This window comes from Pteropus alecto, unplaced genomic scaffold, assembly GCF_000325575.1.
Source record: "Pteropus alecto unplaced genomic scaffold, ASM32557v1 scaffold7, whole genome shotgun sequence".
NCBI lineage: Eukaryota > Metazoa > Chordata > Mammalia > Chiroptera > Pteropodidae > Pteropus > Pteropus alecto.
Genome location: NW_006494614.1, coordinates 30,912,804 through 30,934,043, shown reverse-complemented (window position 1 = coordinate 30,934,043; position 21,240 = coordinate 30,912,804). Strand labels below are relative to the sequence as shown.

The 21,240-nt window shown below is 31.5% G+C and overlaps 1 protein-coding gene across 1 annotated transcript in view; it reads right to left on the bottom strand.

The window, feature by feature from the left end:
• Positions 1 to 21,240, bottom strand: part of COL21A1 (collagen type XXI alpha 1 chain) — a 153,140-nt gene that overhangs the window by 38,041 nt on the left and 93,859 nt on the right. The window contains exons 13-16 of the mRNA XM_025042821.1: positions 14,678 to 14,731; positions 14,154 to 14,207; positions 13,520 to 13,573; positions 13,329 to 13,382 (exon numbers count right to left, since the gene is read on the bottom strand). Of these exons, the coding sequence (XP_024898589.1) occupies positions 13,329 to 13,382; positions 13,520 to 13,573; positions 14,154 to 14,207; positions 14,678 to 14,731 (216 nt within the window). The remainder of the gene's footprint in view (positions 1 to 13,328; positions 13,383 to 13,519; positions 13,574 to 14,153; positions 14,208 to 14,677; positions 14,732 to 21,240) is intronic.

Sequence of the window (21,240 nt, the reverse complement as noted above, 5' to 3'; positions counted from 1 at the left end):
TCCAGTGGTTCTACAGAAAAGCTTATGAAAATATCAAAAAGAAACAAATGTATATATTGGATTTACCTAGTTAAAAGCTACAGGGTTAAAGCCTGAAAAATTAAAGGGATACATCAGGTCCTAAAACAACAGGGAAATGATGCGGTAACTATACATGAACTCGACACATATTGATTCATCAGGAGGATTCATCCAAGTTAGTGGTTCTCAAGTATGGCCCCACCCCAGCCACATCACTTTCACTTCACGTGGCAACTTCTCCCAAGTGCAAAAATTTCAGGACCTACTGCAGACCTACTGAATCAGAAGCTCTGGATGGTGGAGCCCAGAAATCTGTTTTAACAGATCTCCGGCTCTTTCCAATAATTTGGGAACCATGGCACAGGTCAAGTCATTAGGCCACTTAACTTCCCCTGCCTCCAGGTATATGACTTGTGTAAGCAAATCTGTAGTTTGGATATTTCTGTCTATAAAGTAAAGGGGTGAGAACAATTGCCAAATAGTAGAAACAAGTAATTTTGGATTACGTAACTACTTTGTTGGTAAAAATTCTCTCCTTCTACTTCTCTGACCATTGACCTAATCTTATTATTTTATTCTAATTAGCAGGGGTTTTTTAAAAAAAACTATCAGCAAGGTTTATCAATATAAAATCCCACAATTATTTGATGATTTAGTTTATCCTTATTTTCCCTATTTCTTGTTAGAACAGATCATCAGAATGATGAAGAATTATACAAAGTATCCCCTATTCCTTATAATCTACAGCAATGATTCTCAAACTTTAGTTGCATCCGAATCACCTGGAGGGTTTGTTAGACTGCAGACTGTGGACCCTACCCCAGAGTTTCTGATTTTATAGGTCTGAGGCGGATTCCCAAAAGTTCCCAGGAGATATTATTACTGTTGGCCTTGGAACTGCACTTTGAGAACCACTGCTTTAACCCAGACCTCACTACAGAAACTCATACACCCCTTCTGCTCTTACCAATCTCTCTCTCTGTGAAGTATAATATTATATAGCTTTATACTTGGCACTGAATTTTACAATGGCCAGGTTGTTCGGCAAACATCTCATTTATGTAGGTGTTGTTTTCCTGACTTGCACATTCTTTAAAGGCAGAAAACATATCTTACAGAGTTTTTTTTTTTAATCACCTAGAATATTAGAATAGTGCTGAACAGAATGCAAGACTATATCTAAGGCTATATGTCCCCTTCTTTACAAATATTGAAGCATAACATGGAAGTGGAAGTGGACTATTTATTCTTAAATGCTCAATTCCAAGGGGATAAAGAAAATGGAAAAAAACATTTGTGGATAGGGCTACAGCATTTGCTTTTGGTAGATTATGCAGACCAGTGGTTGTAAGATAATGGCCAATAATCTTTACCTAGCAGTGTTCTCTTTATTCTTTTAAAGTTTCATTGGGAGATGATAGGATAATTTCAGCTTGGCCATTTTCCATAACATAATTGAATGCAGTATACAACTGACCTGTGAAACTCAGTAATGTTACTAGAACTTAATCTGATCACTTGATTGTTTTCATGACCTAGAGAACCTGGTCCACTCCAATTTGTTTGGCTGGTGGAAAACGGCATGCAGCATGCCTCCAATTTATCCTTTTGCTATTTTAATGTTAACTTCTTTCTTTAGTTAAAAAATAGTTGAGAAAATGTCATGCTAAACTATATTCGTCAACCAAATTTCTATAGTTAATGTCAAAGATGATTTATTCTGCAACAAACCAGTTATTTTTAAGGAGGAAATTTAACCAAAAACAGACATATGAAACTTGCATTGCATGTGTATCTTCTTTCATGCTGTGGTCTTTGGTACTTATCCACAAAAAAATAAAAGGATGGAAAATAGTTTGCAGCCATAGCAACCCTCAAAATCAGGTGGAAGATATGTGACCATTACAATATAATTTAATTTTAAGGAAGATACTTACTTTGTTACTAAACACTTTATTTTGACTTTAATCTTACTGAATGTTTTATTTAGTATGTAAACAAATCTCTAGCATGCCAGAGGTTATATTGAAAATGTAAGGCTGGGAAGCTTCCCCTGGCTGACCAAATAAACAGACATGAAGTTTGGAAGGCATCGTGTATATAGACAGGATCACACAAACTAAACTTGGAATTCCAGCTCTGCCATGTAAGTGACTGCACTGTTGAGTAAATTCTTCAACCTCTCTTAATCTATTCTTAATGTCTAAATAACATTAATACTCCGATTTCACAAGTCTTTTTTAAATAAAAAAATAAGAGCTTTTGTGAAAGTGCTTTGCATAGCTCTAAGCACGAAAGAGAACATCCATAAAAGTTAGTTACTCCACTGCCACCAAAAAAAGTTGTAATTTTAACAATCCTTTACCTTTATGATTTTTTTCGCATTTAAATATTATTTTTTATATTTGTACTGTTGTGGGTTGGCAATATAATTTAGACAAAATGAGTTTTTTAAAAAATAAGGTCAATATGTTAATCTAGTGAAAATGTTATAAAACAATAGAGTCAATAGTTTAATCATCACTTTCTATATTTGGAAAAGATTACTTGGGTATAACATGGTTTTTCAACAATTTGGTGAGAGAAATTTTCATTGGTTATTTAATTATGGCTATATAATCTTGGACAAATTATTTCGTCTCTTCATTCCTTAGTTTCTTCATCTGTAAAAGGAAAATTTTTTTCACTTATAACTCATAATGACTATAATATTAATGAAAAAACACATTTGAAGTGCTGGAGAAAGAGCCATGCCTGCAGTAAGTATCCAATAAATTCTGGTTTTTGTCATCATCTGTCCTCTTCTGTGTTCCTTTCTTTTCACACCCAGTTTAAACACCATTTTTCAGTATTTCAATTGCTCTCTTAACTAAAATTCTTACTCCTTTACCTCACTATTCATCTGCTTCACTTGCTTATGCAAACCCCAATGCTAATAAATCAAACTGAAAGCCTCTTTAGACTTGCTCTTGGGCTTCTAAGTATAACCGTGGGAGGGCAAAAAGGTATGATAGTCACACAAATTGTAACTTCCAGTTCAATTAGACTTCAATGCAGCTTCTATGTATCCTTAATCTCCTCTTTGCCATATTTTCCCCGCAGTTATATAAAATTTACCCAGTCAAAAAATAATTGCTTTTTGTCCCCTCTCAACACGTGACAATTCTCACCTCCTTAGAGAAAACAAAAGCCAAACACCCTTTCACCAAACTAACACTTATCTGCATTTATATATATATATATCCATTCCTCTTTTTTATTTACAGTGAAATAGATGTTCCTCATACAATCTGAAAAAATCACTACCAAGTCTCTTCATTCCCCTTTCCAAATGAGCTGGAGCTCCTTATATAGATCTAACTACTTGTTGGACATCTACTCTTAGATGTTCCATGAGAATCTTAAATGAACACATTATACTTCTCATTTCTCGACCTCTTCAACAGAAGATATACTAAACCCTTCCCAAAAAATAATTCCATTGAGTAAAGAAACTTCTGCCTTCACTATAATTAAATGAGGAGACACTCTAAGAAGCCTGGTTAGTCACTCCTGCCTATTATTGCAAGTCTAAAAGTATATATAAGACATTTCAAACTGAAAAAGAATTGGCAGACACTATCCAAACAAAACTACTAAAAGAAAAAATAGAAAATGAGAATCAAAACATTTCAGCAAATTTCCCTCACACAAAAATAAACACAAAGCATAAGAGAACTGCAACAAGATCCTGTCACCTGGATTAACATTATACAAGCATTTTCAGATGTAAAAAAGAAATATATAAAATAAGAATTAAATTAATTCAAGAAATAAATTGAAAAGACAAAATCATGTCTGATATTATGATTACATTACTAGAAACAAAGGGGGAATAGATTTAATTTAAAATTTGAAAAGGCATTGAGGAAGAAACTAAATATAGCCAACAAAAATTAATTTTAGAAGAGATAAAAAGAATCAGAAAATGACAGAGGTAGAAGATAGTCGAAAAAGTCTGAACATATCCTTAACTGGAGTCCTTAGATATAAACCAAAACAATGTAAAACAAATTTTATTTAAAACTAAAATTCAAGAAAACATTCCAGAATTAAAAGAAGCCCTGAATCTTTTTACTGAAAGGATTTTGGGGTAACTAATATTCTTAATTCTGAGATATAAATTATGCTATTAGACTTTAAACATAAAGTTAAAAACAAAACAAAACAAAACAAAAAAACCTCTGGGCTTCCATACAAAAAGACAGAGCCACTTACAAAGGAAAGACAATTAGGTTGACAATATACATGATGGTAATGGAGCAACATATCAAAGAAATTCAGAGAAAAACAATGAAAACAGTGAGGTAAGGGTTTTACAGTTAGCCAAGTGACAAGTAACAAGAAGATAGAAAAATATGTTAAAATATAAGAATTCAGGGAATACTGTATTCATAAGCCCTACCTAAGGAATACACTAGGGGAGAAGCTTCATCAATCAAAATTATGACAATGGAATATTGGTCATAGGGCTGATGATAAACACTTGAATATATTTAATTGCAGATCTGAAACAAAAGTGAAGAGTAAAAAAATTGTTTATAAATATTGTATATTCTAAAAGATTAGAAGTAATAAGATTAAATAAAAAGAAAAGGAAAATGGAAAGAGAAAAATAGAATTAATTCATTAATTTTGACACAGATAATAGGGTGCCATTTAAAGTTAATAAAAAAAATGATGAGATGCCTAAGTAGGCAAAGGGAGACTAAGTAAATTCTGAAATGTTTTTTTTTAGACTACTAAAGGTATCAGTGTAAAGATCTTCAGTCGTTAACTGCTATATGGTATATTTGAAAGTTAAGACAGTCAATCTTAAGCATTCTCAACACAAGAAAATAATTTTTTTTTATTTTGTATCTGTGAGATGATGGATGTTAACTAAACTTACTATGATAATCATTTTACAATATATGTAAGTCAAATCATTATGCTATATACCTTAAACTTATACATGTTTATGTCACTTATCTCAGTCAAACTGGAAAAAAGACAAATAGTAAGAAATATATAAATCTTCCTAAATCCCAAAGAAAATAAAAGTAAAAAAGAAAATGGTCAGATGGAGAAAGAAGCATAGTAAACGCGTATAGTAAGTATAACAAAACTATAAGTATCATGACAAAAATCAAACTTATCAGTCCATGTATAAAAATAGACTCAATCTCTTAAAAGAAAAAAAAAATTCAAATTGCTTTAAAAAGCAAAGACCAACTCAATGCTTGATATAGAAGAAACAGTAAAACAAAATGATTCAAAAGCTAAAGCTAATCAATAGAAGAATAGCCAAAAGTTTAGCAAGCAAATAATCAGAAAGGAAAGTAATCCTGATATAAGACAATGTAGAATTCAAGCTAAAAATTATCAAATGAGACAAAGAATGACATTTTGTAATGTTGAAGCCACAATTAAACGTGAAGATGTAACAGTTATAAATATCTATACAACAAATAACATAAAAACCACCTTCATGAAACAGAAGATGGAAGGAGAAACAGATGAAATGCACTAATACACCACTAACAGGACAGTAACACACCACTCTCTGTCCAAGACAGGTCAAAGAAACCAAAATTAAGTATATAGAAGATCTAAAAAGATATTTAAAAAAAATAAATCTTACAAATGTATATTGTGTTTCACATTCTCAAAATAGAGATTTACCTTCTCATATGCACAGGGAACATTCCTGAAAATTGAACATATAATAAGTCAAAGAAAAAAAATTCAATAAATCCCATATAGAAATTATACAAACAACATTCTCTGATACAGTGCAATAAAATAAAAATTTAAAAATAGAATCAAAATTAAAGATCTTTCAACCTAAAAAAAAGGTTTACACTTTTAAACAACTCTTAAAAAAGGAAAATAAAATCAAAAGTGCAGAATTTCTAGAAATAACATTAATGAAATAATTGTACATTAAAATCAAGGAAATGTAATTGAAGCAACAATCAGAAAAACATTTAAAATTTACCTAGAGCAAAAAATAGTAAAAAAAAGAAAAAAAAAAGAAAAAAAAAGAAAGAAAGAAAGAAAGAAAGAAAATAAATGAATTCAAATCTCAATTGTAAAAGCCAGGAAAAAAAAATGTAGGAAAAAAAAGAAAGAAGTAGTATAAAAGTAAAAAAAAAAAAAAAAAAGAATTTTTGAATAATAGGCAACATAATAGAATACGGAAGTTCATACGATCAAGAAAAAAAGTAAAAATAAAAGCATATTCAGAGTAAGTAATGACAAAGGGAAAGCAATCATTGAACATAGATAACTTCTTAAAAATTATGACAGTAATTTGCACATTATACAAATCACTTGAAAAATCTAGCTTAAATGGCTAATTTCCTAAGAAAATGAAGTTTACTATTATCCACCCTATGAGAGATAGAATGCTTAAGACAATTTTCACATAAGAGAAAATTATAAAAGAATTACTCAAAAAAAAAAGCTTCAAGAACAGATGGCAGAAGGAAAAAACCCTCAGGTAATTGATTTCAATTATAACTATCAATAAAAAATCATTATTACAAAATATAACTTCAGAAATAAAATATAAAATGTCATTCTAAATTCTACATTAAAAGGACAAGAATAATGTAATATTATAAATAAAATATGCCAACAAATTTGAAAGTTAAATGCAATGGACAAATTCTCTGAGGCACAAATTACCAAAACATAATCAAGAAGAAAGAAAAAAGCTAAATAGTCCTATATTTAGCAAAGGAATTTAATTAGTAACTAAACTCTTCCTCACACCTACAAAGACCAGGTTCACATGGCTTCACTAGTGAATTCTACCAAACGAATAAGGAAGAAATGATACCAATTCTACATAAACACTTTCAGAAAACAGAACCTAGCGTGACCTGAACAACAAAGCTATACAAAAATATCACAGGAACCAATATCCCTCATGACCGCAGTTTACACAAAAGCTCTTAATTAAATATTTTCAAGTTAAATCTAGAAATATATAAAAACATAATAAAACCAATTGGGGTTTATCCCAATAATGCAAAAATCAATGTTGTAAATCATTTTAAATAAGGAAGGATAACCATATAATTAACTCAATAAATGCAGAAAAAATTTCTGACAAAATTCAACACCTAATTATAATTAAAAAGAGAAAAACCTCTGAAGAAACCAGGAATAAAAAAAAAATTTCCTCAACTTGATGAAGCCAATTACTCTTACTAGTGAAAAATTGAGGTCAGAAACAAGGCAAGAATGTTTGCTGTCACCACTTTTATTCAATATTGTATTAGAGGGCCTTGTCAGTGCAATAAAACTATTAAAGTAAATAAAAGTCACATAAATTAGTATAGAAAACTGTCTTTATTTTAAGCAAGCAATATGATTACCGAAGAAAAAATCCTAAGGTATTTGCAAAGTTACAAGAACCAATTAAGTCCAGCAATACTTCAGGATATATAATATATAATCTATATACCAAAATCAATTGTAGTATATTTTCATAAACTAGCAAAAAAATAATAAATTTATTAAAAATCTATTCAAAAGTATGAAAAAATAAAATACTTGGGTATGAATTTAACAAAAAACACATAAGATCTGTACACTGAAAACTATAAAACATTGCTAAGATAAATTAAAGAAAATCTACACAAATGGAACAATGTTCTAAGGTAGAAGACTCAATATCATTACCACAGCCACTCCCCCCAAATAAATGTAAAGATATGTAGATACCCTACTCTCAAAGAGTTGGAGCTTAATTTCACTCCCACTCCCGTCTTTAGTAGGGGCTGGACTTGGTGACTCACTTTTAAAGAGAATGTGGAAAGAAAACAGTAACTTTATGGTACAAAAACCTGACAGATACTACCATACCAAGTGAACAAAGTTAATAAAACCAATGATTACTCACATGGATAGCTTATACTCTCTAATATGATGAGAAGGGCACTCACTTCAGTGTTATCCTTCCTCCCAAAAAACCATAATCCTAATCTAATCATGAGAAAAACATCAGACAGACTCAAATTGTTTTGACAGTCTACAAAATACCTGATCAGTGCCCTTCAAAGTTATCAAAGTCATGAAAAAACTGAAACATTATCACAGATCAAAGGAGACTAGAAACAGAAAAGACTGAAACATTATCACAGATCAAAGGAGACTAAGAAGGCATGACAAATAAATGCAATGTGGCGTATCCTGAATTGAAACCTGGAACAAAGGACAGTGGTGGGAAACTAATGAAATTCTTATAAAATATTGAGTTCGATTTACAGCAATTTGCCAATATTGATTTCTAGTCTTGACAAATGTGCTGTAGTAATATCAGATGTTAGCATCAGGAAACACTGGGTAAACCATTCAAGGAAACTCTCTGTACTATAGCTGCAACTTTTCTGTAAATCTAAAATTATTTCAAACTAAAAAGTTTAACAAACCTCAGAAGGCTTTTTTGTAAAAACCTTCAAGCTGATACTATAGCTTATATGGTATTTATACGAATCTAAAATCTAAAACAGAGTACTTATACTACCTAATTTCAAGACTTATTTTTAGCTATGGTAATCAAGACTGTGTTATTGAAGAAGATTGAGGTATAGATTATTAAAATAGACCCGAGAGTCCAAAAGTAGTTCCACACAGATATTGATCAACTGATATTTGGAAAAAAATGCTCAAGTAATTCAGTGGAAAATGATAGTCTTTTCAATAAATGGTACTGGAATGATTGGATCTTCAAATGGAAAAAAATTTAACCTTTACTTTTACTTCACACCATACATACATAGAAATTAATTCAAAGTGGATCACGGACCTAAACCTAAGATGATAATAATTTATAAAATGTTAAGAAAATGTAATGTTCTAGATATGTGTCTAGAAAAATTTGTTTTCTTTTAGAAAGAAGGAGAAAATTTTGTGATCTTAAGTTATGTAAAGATTCTTAAATAGTACACGAAGGCATAAATAATTTTAAAAATCTAAGAAATTGAAATTCATGCAGATAAAAAACTTTTTCCCACCAAAAGATAACATTTAGAAAATGAAAAGGCAATCCAAATATTGGGAGAATTAATTTGCAAACATATATCTGATAAAGAACTTATATCCAAAATATATGAAGAACTCTTATAACTCATTAATAAGAAGGCAAACAACCCTCCCCACCTCCCAAATTTAAGTCATCAAATGTTTGAATAGACATTTCACAAAAGAAGATATATCAATGGCCAACAAGCTCATAAAAAGATGCCAACACTATCGGTCATCAGGAAAATGCAAAATAAAACCACAATAAGATACCATTAGACACCAACTAAAGTAGCTAAAATATTAAAAGGGTGATAATACTAAGTGTTGGCAGAATTTGGTAAAACCAGAATTGGAAATAGAAAAGTATGCAACCACTTTGGAAAACAGTTTGAGAGTTTCTTAAGAAGTCAAATGTACATTCATCATACAACTCAGCAATTCTACTAGGTGTCAACTCAAGAGAAACTACAACATATCCAACTAAGATAGCTATAAGAATATTCATATCAACATTACTCATAAATGTCAAATATAAGAAACAAGTCAAATGTTCATCAACTGATGAATGAAAATAACAACTGTCATACATCCATATGGCTAAATACTGCATTATTACATTGAATTAAAATTAAAAGAGCGATATAAATAGTGACAGAAAGTAAAGCAGTAGTTGCCTAGTGCCAAAGGGTAGGATTGAGAATTAACTGCTAAAGAAAACTCTTTGGGGTTACAAAAATTGTAAAACTTGAATTTGGTGGTAGTTGCACAAAATGTATAAGTGTTATTATATATAAATTGTACTTCAATAAAGCTGTAAAAATGAAACTATTTACAATAGCATCAGCAATATTAAATACATGGGGGAAAAACTAACAAAAGATATGCTACACCTTTACGAAGAAAATTAGTAAACTTTTTTGATAAACATTTAAAGAAGACCTAAATAAGAGATATACCACAAAAAATAAACAAACACAAATACGTACATAACCATGATCAAATTTAGTATTACCAATAATAAGACAGATATTATGTGCCTTGAGGTATGTAATAGAAAGCATAAAACATTAGGTATATTGTATTCTTGCCAAAATGTTTATCCTGAATGCAATCATAAAGAAACAATCAGAAAATTTCTTTAATATTGATACAATAATATTAACTAATAATCCAAATTATGTGACCTACAGAAAATGTTATATCATGTCATGAAAGACCAGAAGGGAGAAAAAAGGGGACCTTTAGTCACAGATATTTGGTAGAACCCCAGTATAGACAGTGCTTTGACAGGTTTTTTGTTGTTTTTTTTTAAGATGTAATTAACATTTAAAACAGTAGACTTGGAGTAAAACAGATTATCATCCTAATGTGGGTGGGGCTTCTCCAATTCCATGAAGGCCTTAGGAGAAAATGACTGAAGCCCCCTGAGGATGAAAGAATTCTGTTTCCAGCCTGCCTTTATACTTAATTCTTCCCTGGGTTCCAGTCTGCCAGTCTGCCCTGCATATTTTGGACCTGCCAGCCCCACAACTGTGTGAGCCACTTTCTTAAATGAATCAATCAACCTCAAGGTCTATCTCTGTCTCTGTCTCCTTCTCTCCCTCCCTCCCCCCACAGATGGACAGACAGACACACACACACGCAGACACACACACAGATCCTATTGGTTCATTTCTCTAAAAGACCCTAATAGATATTTACAGATCTTGATTGTATCCAGGTAAAAAGAAACTAGTTATTTAGGACATTTGGGGGATAACTAGAAAAATTCAAATGTAGGCTCAATGTCAGAAAATATTATTGTATTGATGTTAAATCATTTGGGTGTCATACTGGAAATTAAAGAATTCTTGAGAGATACGGGCTTATGTATTTAGGAGAGAAATGCACAGTATTTATAATTTACATCTCAGTGGTAAAAAAAAATATATTATAGAAATATTCATATATTTGTGTACTTCAATTTTCTGTAGGAAACTTTCCAAAACAAACAAAAAAAAATTGGGGAGGGGGGGATGATGGAGGAAATAGGTTTGGAAAAGGTCAGAAAAAAATTAGATATGACTATTTGAAGATTTCAAAAAAGAAATATAAACTGTAGAATATTCACACAAAACTTTATTACTCAGTGATAAATGAAATGAGCTATCAAGCTATGAGAAGACTTGGAGGAAGCTTAAATGCATATTACTAAGTGAAAGAAGTCAATCTAAAAAGGCTATATACTATATGATTCCAACTATATGACATTCTGGAAAAGATATGGAGATAGTAAATAGATCAGGGATTGCCAAGAGTTGAAGGGAGAGAAGGATGAATAATCAGAGCACAAAGGATTTTTATGGCAGTGAAACTATTATATATGATATTATAGAACACCCAATGGAAATGCGGATTTTGAGTGATAATAATATATCAGAGTAGGTTCATTAATTGTAATAAATGTTCCACCCTGGTGTGAGAAGTTGATAGTAGGGGAAGCTGCGGGCAGGGGAGAGGGGGCATAATTTGGGAACTACTCTAAAAAATAAAGATTAAGTAAATACCCTTTTTTAAAAAATCAAAAATAATTCCAATTAAAATTATACACAGATAAGAAAGAATAAGCTTTATTGTTTTTAGGAGATCCATACTAGTTAGAAAATTGAAGACACACCGAGGTTAAATATGAAGGGTGGCATGAACCTATCAGGAAAGCAAATATCAAGAGTAAAGTAACCTCAAAATGTTAAACATAGTATGTGCTCTAGCAATTCCACTACTAGGAGTTAGCCCAACAGAAATGAAAACATACATCCTCACAAAAACTTGTACGCAAATATCCATAAAAGCACTACGTATAATAGCCAAATAGCCCAATGTTCATCAATTGATGAATGAATAAATAAAATGTCACAGATTCTTACAACGAAACATTATCAGCCATAAAAATAAAGTACTGTTACAAGCCAAAATGTAAATGAAGCTGGAAAACATTATGGTAAGTGAAAGAGATTAGGCACAAAAGACCACATATTGTATGATTCCATTTATAGTAATGTGCAGAATAGGCAAATGCATGGAGACAGGAGGTATCTTAGAGTCTGCACAGGGCTGGAAGTGAAAGAATAATGGCTTGGGTGGAAATAGGGAGTGACTGCTAGTGATTACAGGGTTTCTTTTATAGGTAATGAAAATGTCTTAGATTGTGTTCTCCGTTACAAAGAGACTAGATTATAAACTGTTAGAGTAGGGGTCATGATTTTGTTCTCTTCTGTTATGTCTAGCACTTAATAACTATTTAATTAATAAACAAATGAGAAATAAAATGCATAACCAGTTCATATTCCTAAACTCTTGAAAATGGACTCCAATATTTTACATTCAGGAAGTACTATCTATAATCTTCGAGGAGTCAAGGAGAAATGGACAATTTTCCCAAAGGAAGAAACAACAACTACAGACCAAGAAAATTTAGACTTAATTTCTGAGCTAGTTTGGGCTTCAAAGTACTGACCATTAGGAATCATGGTGATATCCCTAAACCTAATGCTTGACCAAGTAGCCTCATTGGCTGATGTGTTACATAAATCCTCTCTTTAGGTATCCAAAATAGCTTATAATAGGACAATGATGTGGGTTATTTACACATTCCAGATGCACTGACTTGAATATACATATGTATGCCTAATGTCCATTTAATGAGTCACACCACAGAAAGCCCATTTCTATTTGATAACTGACTTCCCAAAAAAGTTATGTAAAAATATGATGGTGCTAACACACCACCAAAAGGGCATGTGCTTTTGAGGTTTTTTTTGGAGGTGGTGAATGATTGCCACTTTGCAGTTCTTCTTGGTCTAATTCTCCCATACTTATGACACTTAACTGATAAACGAAGTTGCCACAGTTAAGGGTACAATTCCTCTACACACACATCTGAAACCTTATTCCCTTGGGAGACAGAGCTAAGAATGTGTGCCTCTAACCCACCAAATAAACCGATCTGAATGGCTTTTCAATGAAGTTCAACCTTTTAATACCCTGGGATTTTATTTCTAACACATACAAATTCACAAAGGCTCAAAAGAAATTTAGTATCATTTTTATTTATTTATTTTCTTTTCTAGTATCATTTTTAAATTGCAGTAAAACAACTTTTAGCTCATTAATTTTATATTAATGTCATATGTAAAGAAGTTAAATATCGGTACTTTTTCTAATGTTCACTCATAAGTTACAGAAATCATTTCTGTTCTTTTTGTAAATACCTTGTAACCAGGACTACCCATTAATCCATCCTTTCCATGTCTTCCTGGTTCTCCCTGAAAAATAAATACCTGTATTTTAATATATTTTTGCACTAATTTTTCTTTTTAAAGAAAAATACTATAAGATACTTTTATTTAAAGTAAAACATGCAAAAACTTTTTTTTTTTTTTTTTTTTTTTATCAAACTCACAGCACGTCCAGGAAGGCCAGGAAAACCATCATTCCCCTTTTCACCTTTTGCACCCTGTATTAAAAAAGAACGCTTAAAAAAACAACCTCTATAATGGTTTAAAATTCCAACTCATACTTAAAGGAAAGTTAACTTTATTATGTAGGAACAGAATTCATGGATCTACAGCTTGTATTGGCCCTGCAACTACTGGCAGAGCATTATTTTAGCAGGGTAGTGGACAAAACATAAAACCTTGAAAATATTACTGAATGCGGAATTATTATAAGCATCTAAACACAGAAACCACATCCTGGAAAAATTAAAAGGCAAAGCACATTTTAAATACACAGAGAATATAATCTTCCTTCAATGTGAAGAAATAGAAAGGGCCATAACATCAATTCTCAACAGATATGCTGTTAAAAGTTTGGATTGATCAGTAACACAAGGTATTCTTATAGACAGACAGAACAGTCACCAGACAGAACAGTCACCAGCTATTTTTCGATTTTTTCATTGTTCTGAATAAATCCCTGAGAAGGATGAATAAAACTAATTGCTATACTGGGGGGATAGGACTGAAATTCAAATGATCTATTTCCATTATATTGAAAAATCAATATAGATACTTAGATTTGTGATCCATACTTCCCTTTTTGCCATAAAATCCAGGTAATCCTTTATCTCCTCTGGGGCCCATTTCACCCTAAAAGACAAAAATATTGAATTTTAGAGAACTATGAATATTTCCTCCATAGATTAAAGAAAAACAACACCAATTATAAACAACAGAGTTTAGTATGCCAACATCAAAATAAAACAGAAACAAAATAAATTTTGTTTACAAAAGTCCTATTTTCCAGGCTTTATAAAGAAAAACAAGGAAAAATAAGGACAGTTGATATTATAACAGGGCCTATAATATAGGGTGCATGATAAGAAAATTTCCAAATAGTAAATAGTAAATTTTTAAATATTTTAAGATTTACAACTGGAAATTTTAAAGGGAATTTGGAAAAGTTTTATGTGAATTATGATATTAATCTTAATCATTTACTTTAATACAATTTAATTTACATGTGAGCATTTATTTATAACACATCTGTAACATAAAACATTTTTAATTTGAAGTAAAATATGGCATTGCTGAATTTAAAAAGACAAGATTTTTTCAACCTTTGATCCTGGCATTCCATGAAGCCCAGGAAAACCTGGAAGTCCACGGTCACCCTGAAAATAAAACTGAAATTAATAAAAGAAAACATTTCAGCTTAAGAAATAATTATCATATATCTTTCAACCTCGCCCTTGTCAAAATCCATTGAAAAGAAATCTGCAAACAGTTGAATGCACATTTACATTAAAACCACATTTTTATGAAAGATTAATCCTCATTTATCAGGGTTTATGTTCTGAGAAGCAAAGTACCTGGGAACCCAGGGGAATCTCATCAACAATCCTGACCACACCCTTAGAGAGCAACCACCTATTCAAAAAATATTTAACTCAAGACACATGAGTTAATTGAAATGATTTAGCTCTAACACTGTGGAATTATCTTCTGAGGTCCCAACTAGTTGAAAAAAGTCAGACCCTGAACTGAAAGTTTCAAAACACCTTAGGACTCTGTGGATTTTTTTTTTTTTTTAATTTCTGATCTTCATAATTGTTCATAGTAGGTATCCACTCAGATATGTCTATGAAAATGAAAGGTCTTAAGTTATCTCCAAAAGAGAGGAGATGAAGAAAACTCACAACAGCTTGAAAGAAACAAAAAGTATACCATATTTTATATCTATCCATATCATTTTTGGTTTCTTTAATTAAGCTATAAAGTCTATCTGGTATAAAAGGTATGCTAGACTGATGGTTATACTCAAAATCATTTGCCTTTTACCACCACCACAAATAAAAATAAAAAAAATAAAAAAAAGATTTTTATCTGGGCACATAGCTGCCCAACTAAAGACTATTTCTCAGTTTCCTTTGCAGTTAGGCATGGCCATGTGTTTAAGTTCTTGCTAGCAAATTGTATATAAGACTAAGGTGTACAACTTCTACATCACTTATTAAAAGTTATTGTTATGACTTCTCTTTCATTCTTCCCATCAGAATGAAATGCAGATAAGAGTGACTAGTGAGTGATACAGCCTTGACTATGCAGAAAGAATACTCTGAGTCCCTAAATGAGTTCTTAGATTACATGAGAAAAATAAACATCTTTCTCATTCACCACTGCATTTTGAGATCAATTTGTTTTCAGTCTAAACATAAGTAATATTTTTATAGCTTGTAATGGATGTCCTTCTCAAGAGTAACAGCTTATCTTTGACTACCTTCATTTTCCACGTGTGTGTGTGTTTGTGTGTGTGGGGGGAGAGAGAGAGAGAGAGAGAGAGAGAGAGAGAGAGAAAGAGAAAGAGGAGAGACCCACTAAAATCTCATGCATTCTCAAACTTGTTGATTCAAGAAACATTCTGAATTGATGACATGCCAGGAAGCAAGATCTCAAATGCACCAGAGGATGATGGTTTTGATGTTTCTTTTAAACATTTGGAATTAAGAGCGGAAAGCAAAAAAAATTACATGAAAATGGGAGAAGGCAAGGTACAGGATAAATAAGATTATGTGCTACTTTGAAGGTGGTTATTCTTCTGAAGAATCTATAAAAGAGGATTACTCTGACATTTCAAAGGTGTGTTAATCTAGATGCATAAGAACAATGGACAGGGCTTGCTTAAGGCAAAGATAAACCCTGCACTAAAAAAGTTATATGCTTGAGGCATGACTACCCACCCTTCCTGTCCAGTTAAGAATTTATGATTAGAACACCCTGTGAGGCTACTTTCAGGCATATTTATTACAGAGCCCCTTTTTCATCCACAAGTTTATATCCCCCAAATTCAACAATTTAGCCAAGCAAAGGATAAAATAAAATAAAATTAAATAGGATTTAGGGGGAGACCAAGAAACACAAAAAAAACTGGATGATTTTCTTTCCCCTACCATGTAGACTCCTAATAGAAGAACCAAAGCCTCCTTTTGAATATATTTTTTTCCTTTTGCTAGAGCAGGAGACTGGTAACAAAGCTCCTAGAGAAAGAGATTAAGAGAACAACCTGAGCTAACTCTTTAGAAGACTGAAATGAGATAACCAGCTGAAAGCCAGCTAGAAGAAGATACACTCTTGATAAGATGGAATTTAGGTGGGCAACAATACTTGATAAAACTACAGAAGAATGGGGCAAACCAGGCTTATAAAGGTAAACAAAGTCCCAGCTTCCATTCTCTGGCTAAGAGTTATAGAAGACATAACTTTCAAACTTTAATTTCCTGGAGATGACAAACAAATCTCAGATGAAGTGAGAAAACCAGGAGCACGTTCACCCATATTCGGACAAAAAGACATATAAAATCTGGACAGAGATACCCTCATGTGCATAAGCAAGACTTTTAAGTAAAATAAAAAGGCATGGTCCCTGTTAACATGTAGCAGTTAAGGGGACTTGTGAGGAGAAGCTAGGAGCAGAGACACTTAGTGAGCAAAATGGTTGAGGAATATTGAGATAGTATCTACAAAATACAGAACACAAGAGAGTATGACTTAAACACATTATACTCAGCCAAGTTATGGTCAGGGTTTAAAAGAAATTGGCAGCAAAGAAGTAGTAAAGTTAAGCCAAAGTTTATCCGCAATGGACATATAATGTGACAAACAAATAAATGCTTTTGTGTTGGCCACTGGATCATCTGTTACTGCAGTATACCTTAGCCTAACAATTAATATAAAAATTGGTATACTAGAAAGAGGAGGCTGCCAAAACAATACTGAAAAATATATATGGCACTGGCTTTGGGGCTAGGAAGTGAGCAGTTAAAAATAACTACTGAAGGCTAGAAAAATGATGATACATGTAATGCAGTGGTGAATATTTGATAAAAACTTTTCTTGTAATAACTTGCAAAGGCAAATAACACATTAAGTGAACTTACAGCTAGAGGAAAAGAAATGAGAAAACTGAATGTCGGTATCATGAATTGATTGGTATTGGTTGTATTTAACATGATTTTGTAAAAGAGATGAGCACAGAAAAGAACTGGCCAGTTTGCAAGTCATAATTAAAAGGAACAGACCACATCCAAAAATATTGGGGTTGAGAGATACAACTTTTTTCTCATCTCTAACAGGTAAATAATGAAACTGGAGAGGGCCTTTAAAAGAAATTCAATTAAATCTCAGACTCTAGGAAGGACCAAATCAAGGAAATGGTCATAAACATCATTTTTAAATCCTCTGAATCAGTTAAGTTAGAGCCAACAAATCATTTCAAGCTGGACATAGTGGCTCAAGAAAAAGAAGCTAAGAATGTAATGAATGTCTGATAAATTCAAGCACTTATTATTAATTACTAATAATTAATATAAAGAGAGATAAGACTATTATAGGATTGTGGATGCTGCTATTGGCTAATATCAAGTCAGATACAAAATTATAAATTTATATTTGCTGTTGAGAGAGTTAGACTACCAAAAAAGCCACAAACATGGACCAAAAAAGATTGTGGCTGTTTGAAACTTAAATAGTAAACAAAGTTGTCCATTATTGCCACTATTTTATTGCTTTCTAGCCAATTTTGACTAGCCCATAAATTTAGATAAAGAAAGAAGAAAGGTAAAAACCAGAAGGAAGAAAACAAATTATCTTTATTGATGATCATATATCTATTATGCCAATATACCTAATACCTTAAAAATTAATAAATAAATTAATTGCTGTTTTAAAAAGTAATAAGTAAAAATAGTCTTTTATGTATAAACAATAACCAATATAAAAATATATTTAAGAAAAAGTTTTATTTATAATAGAAACAAAAGAGATAAAAATTCCTAGATATAAACTTGGTAACACTGAGGACTAATACAAAAAATACTTTAATATAATTTCATTTAATTTCAAAATTAAAATAAAAAGATAAATCATAATCTTGAATAGAAAAACTCAAAATTGAAATTATGTTAATGCTTTTATAGTTAATCCATAAATTCAAAGGAATCCTAAAATATAAATAGCAATTGCTAAAAAAAATTTGAATAAAAGATATTGAGCTTTATCTGGAAAATTAAGCATGCAAAAATAGCCAGGAAAGTTTTGATTATAAAAAAGAAGAAGTACTAGCCCTGATGAGATTAAATCATATTATGAAGTGACAATAATTAAAACAATTTGGCAGAGAAGATGTAGACAGATAAATGGAACAGAATGGAAAATCCAAAACACTAGACCTAAATTAAAATGTGAATTTAGCAATAATGATGGTTTTTCAAATAAATGGAGTAAAAAGTGATAGTCTACAAATATTGTGTAGCAACTGGCTATCCATTTAGGAAAAGAGAGAAAAAATATAAATGCTCATCTAACTTTACTCCAAAATCAAAATTTTAAAGGTTAAAATAGAAAATAATATTTTAAAATAAAATCATGAGTAATTATATTCAAAATGTTAGAATGTGGAATCCTTCTATACAAACATAAACATAGGAAAAAAAGAAAAAAGTCTAAATGTACATAAATTTAATACATAATTTTCTGTATGGCTAAAATTCCAAAAACCAAGTCAAAACATATAATATAAACCAAGAGAGTTTCATACAATTTGTAAAATGCATATAAAAATCCATTTTTAAAAAGTTGAACAGCCCAGTAGAAGAAAAAGGATATGAATAAAAAGTAAATTACAGAGAAGTGACAAAAATGTCTAAATATCATATGACAAGATACTTTACTCACTAATAAATAAATGCAAATCAAACCACTATCATTTTTAACTTGTACTGGTGAAAATTAGAAACTTTAATGAAACTCAGTGCTAATAAGAGTGAGAGGGAAGATATTTTTCGCACATTTGTTGAGGGAGTACAAACTTTCTGGAGAATTTATATCAAAGTTTAATTATGAATTTAAATTTCTGATCTTATAATCAATTCACATCTGGAAAATTTTCCTATGGATATAGTCAGAAACATTGAGAAATATCAATATCCAGATTCTTTTTACTTCCACACATATAGGGGAATCATGCTTTCCTAAGTCTTGGAATTAGTGTAGTTAAGAAATTTGCTCTGGTTAATTAAATATGAATGGAACTGGTTAAAGAGCCACTGTTTGATTCTCCACGCACCTGCTGCCATAATTAGTTATAATCTAGAAGGTGAAACTTCTGTTAGCCTGAGTCTATATATGAGGACAATAGGGGACCCCTCACTGTTGCTAATAAATAGTTTGATGAGCATAGGCATTTGAGATTTGTTTTTTGTTTGTTTGTTTTAAGCCAGACATTTGGGATTTGTTTTTTATTGCAGCATAGCCTACTTTACCCTAGTCTATGTCTTTCTCGTGATTAATGATAATTTTCTGAATATACAAAATAAAAATGTCAATAAAACAAATATTTTGAGGAATCACACTCCTGGTTCCATCCAAATTTACAAGGGATTAGAATCAAAGAGAATCCAAGGTTTATAGTAAAATGGTTCCATTTTCCATGGGTTGCCTCCAAATCTTTGATGACTGATGAATTTGCCTTTGAAGAGGCTGTCCATCTCATAAATTAATCTAAAGCCATAGTCTCTAAAGTCAGGTCCAGATTATTTATTTCAGTAGTAAGAGAATATAAAAACTAATATTTTAAAAATCTCATTCTTTTCAAATTTCTCAGTGTGTGTTTTTTAAATGCACGTAATGCTTTGTTCAGTAGCATAGGCACATAATTCATACATATATTTGTGACTACATGCCTAAAAGTCTTTTTTTTGCAAAGACTTTGCAATTTAGGTTTTGTACTCTATGAAGTAGAGTGAATTATCCCACTTCCCTCGAGAGAGTTGTAGACCATGAATCATCTCACGGCACAATTGGTACAACCTAAACTCATTCATTTGGCTCCCTCCTCCTAATACTATCTACTTGGCTACAGACAGGCATTCAGGGATTCCTCTCACAGTGCAGGCAATGGAGTGAAAGTGGAACTGATCACACTGTTACAAACTATTCTGGCCACAATGAAAAATATGGTGAAAGAAAGCCAGATTGAGATCAAGACATTTTATTCCAACCCCCGAGCCTCAGATAACTTCAGACAAATGATTTAAGTTCATTTCTCAGTTTTCCAAACTATAAAATAGGGATGGCTTACTTCACAATTAATGTAAAAATCGGTATAGTTTAACTTTTTGTGAGGACTGCATGTGGTAAGGAATGCATGTAGATGATACTAAGGCAAAATATGTAAAAATAAAACAGAAAAATGTACACACAATAGTAAAAGCGTTCAAGCATCTAATATATCAAGAGCCTTAGACATCTTTGTTGTTTCTTCTCCTCTAAGATAAAAACAAATGGTAAGTCTCTTTCAGGCAATAATGACTTGTTGGTAACTGTCCAAATCTACTAAAATGTTTCCTCTAACACACATATGGGAATTCTCCTGGAGTTTAGGGATCATCATTGGACTACTCAGGCCTAGAAAAAAAGCAGATTCCCAAGATCCTATTATGGAGTCATTGCCATAGCTTATCAATAACCATAGAACAGAGTACACCCAAAGTGAAGATGAGAAAGAGTTTAGAACCAAGCAAATACGACGCACTCTGTAAAAATTTAATAAAAGTTTCCCAGTGACGTCAATAGAGAAAAAAGAGGACAGAAAGAGGCATAGCGGGCAACACATGAGGTAGGATAT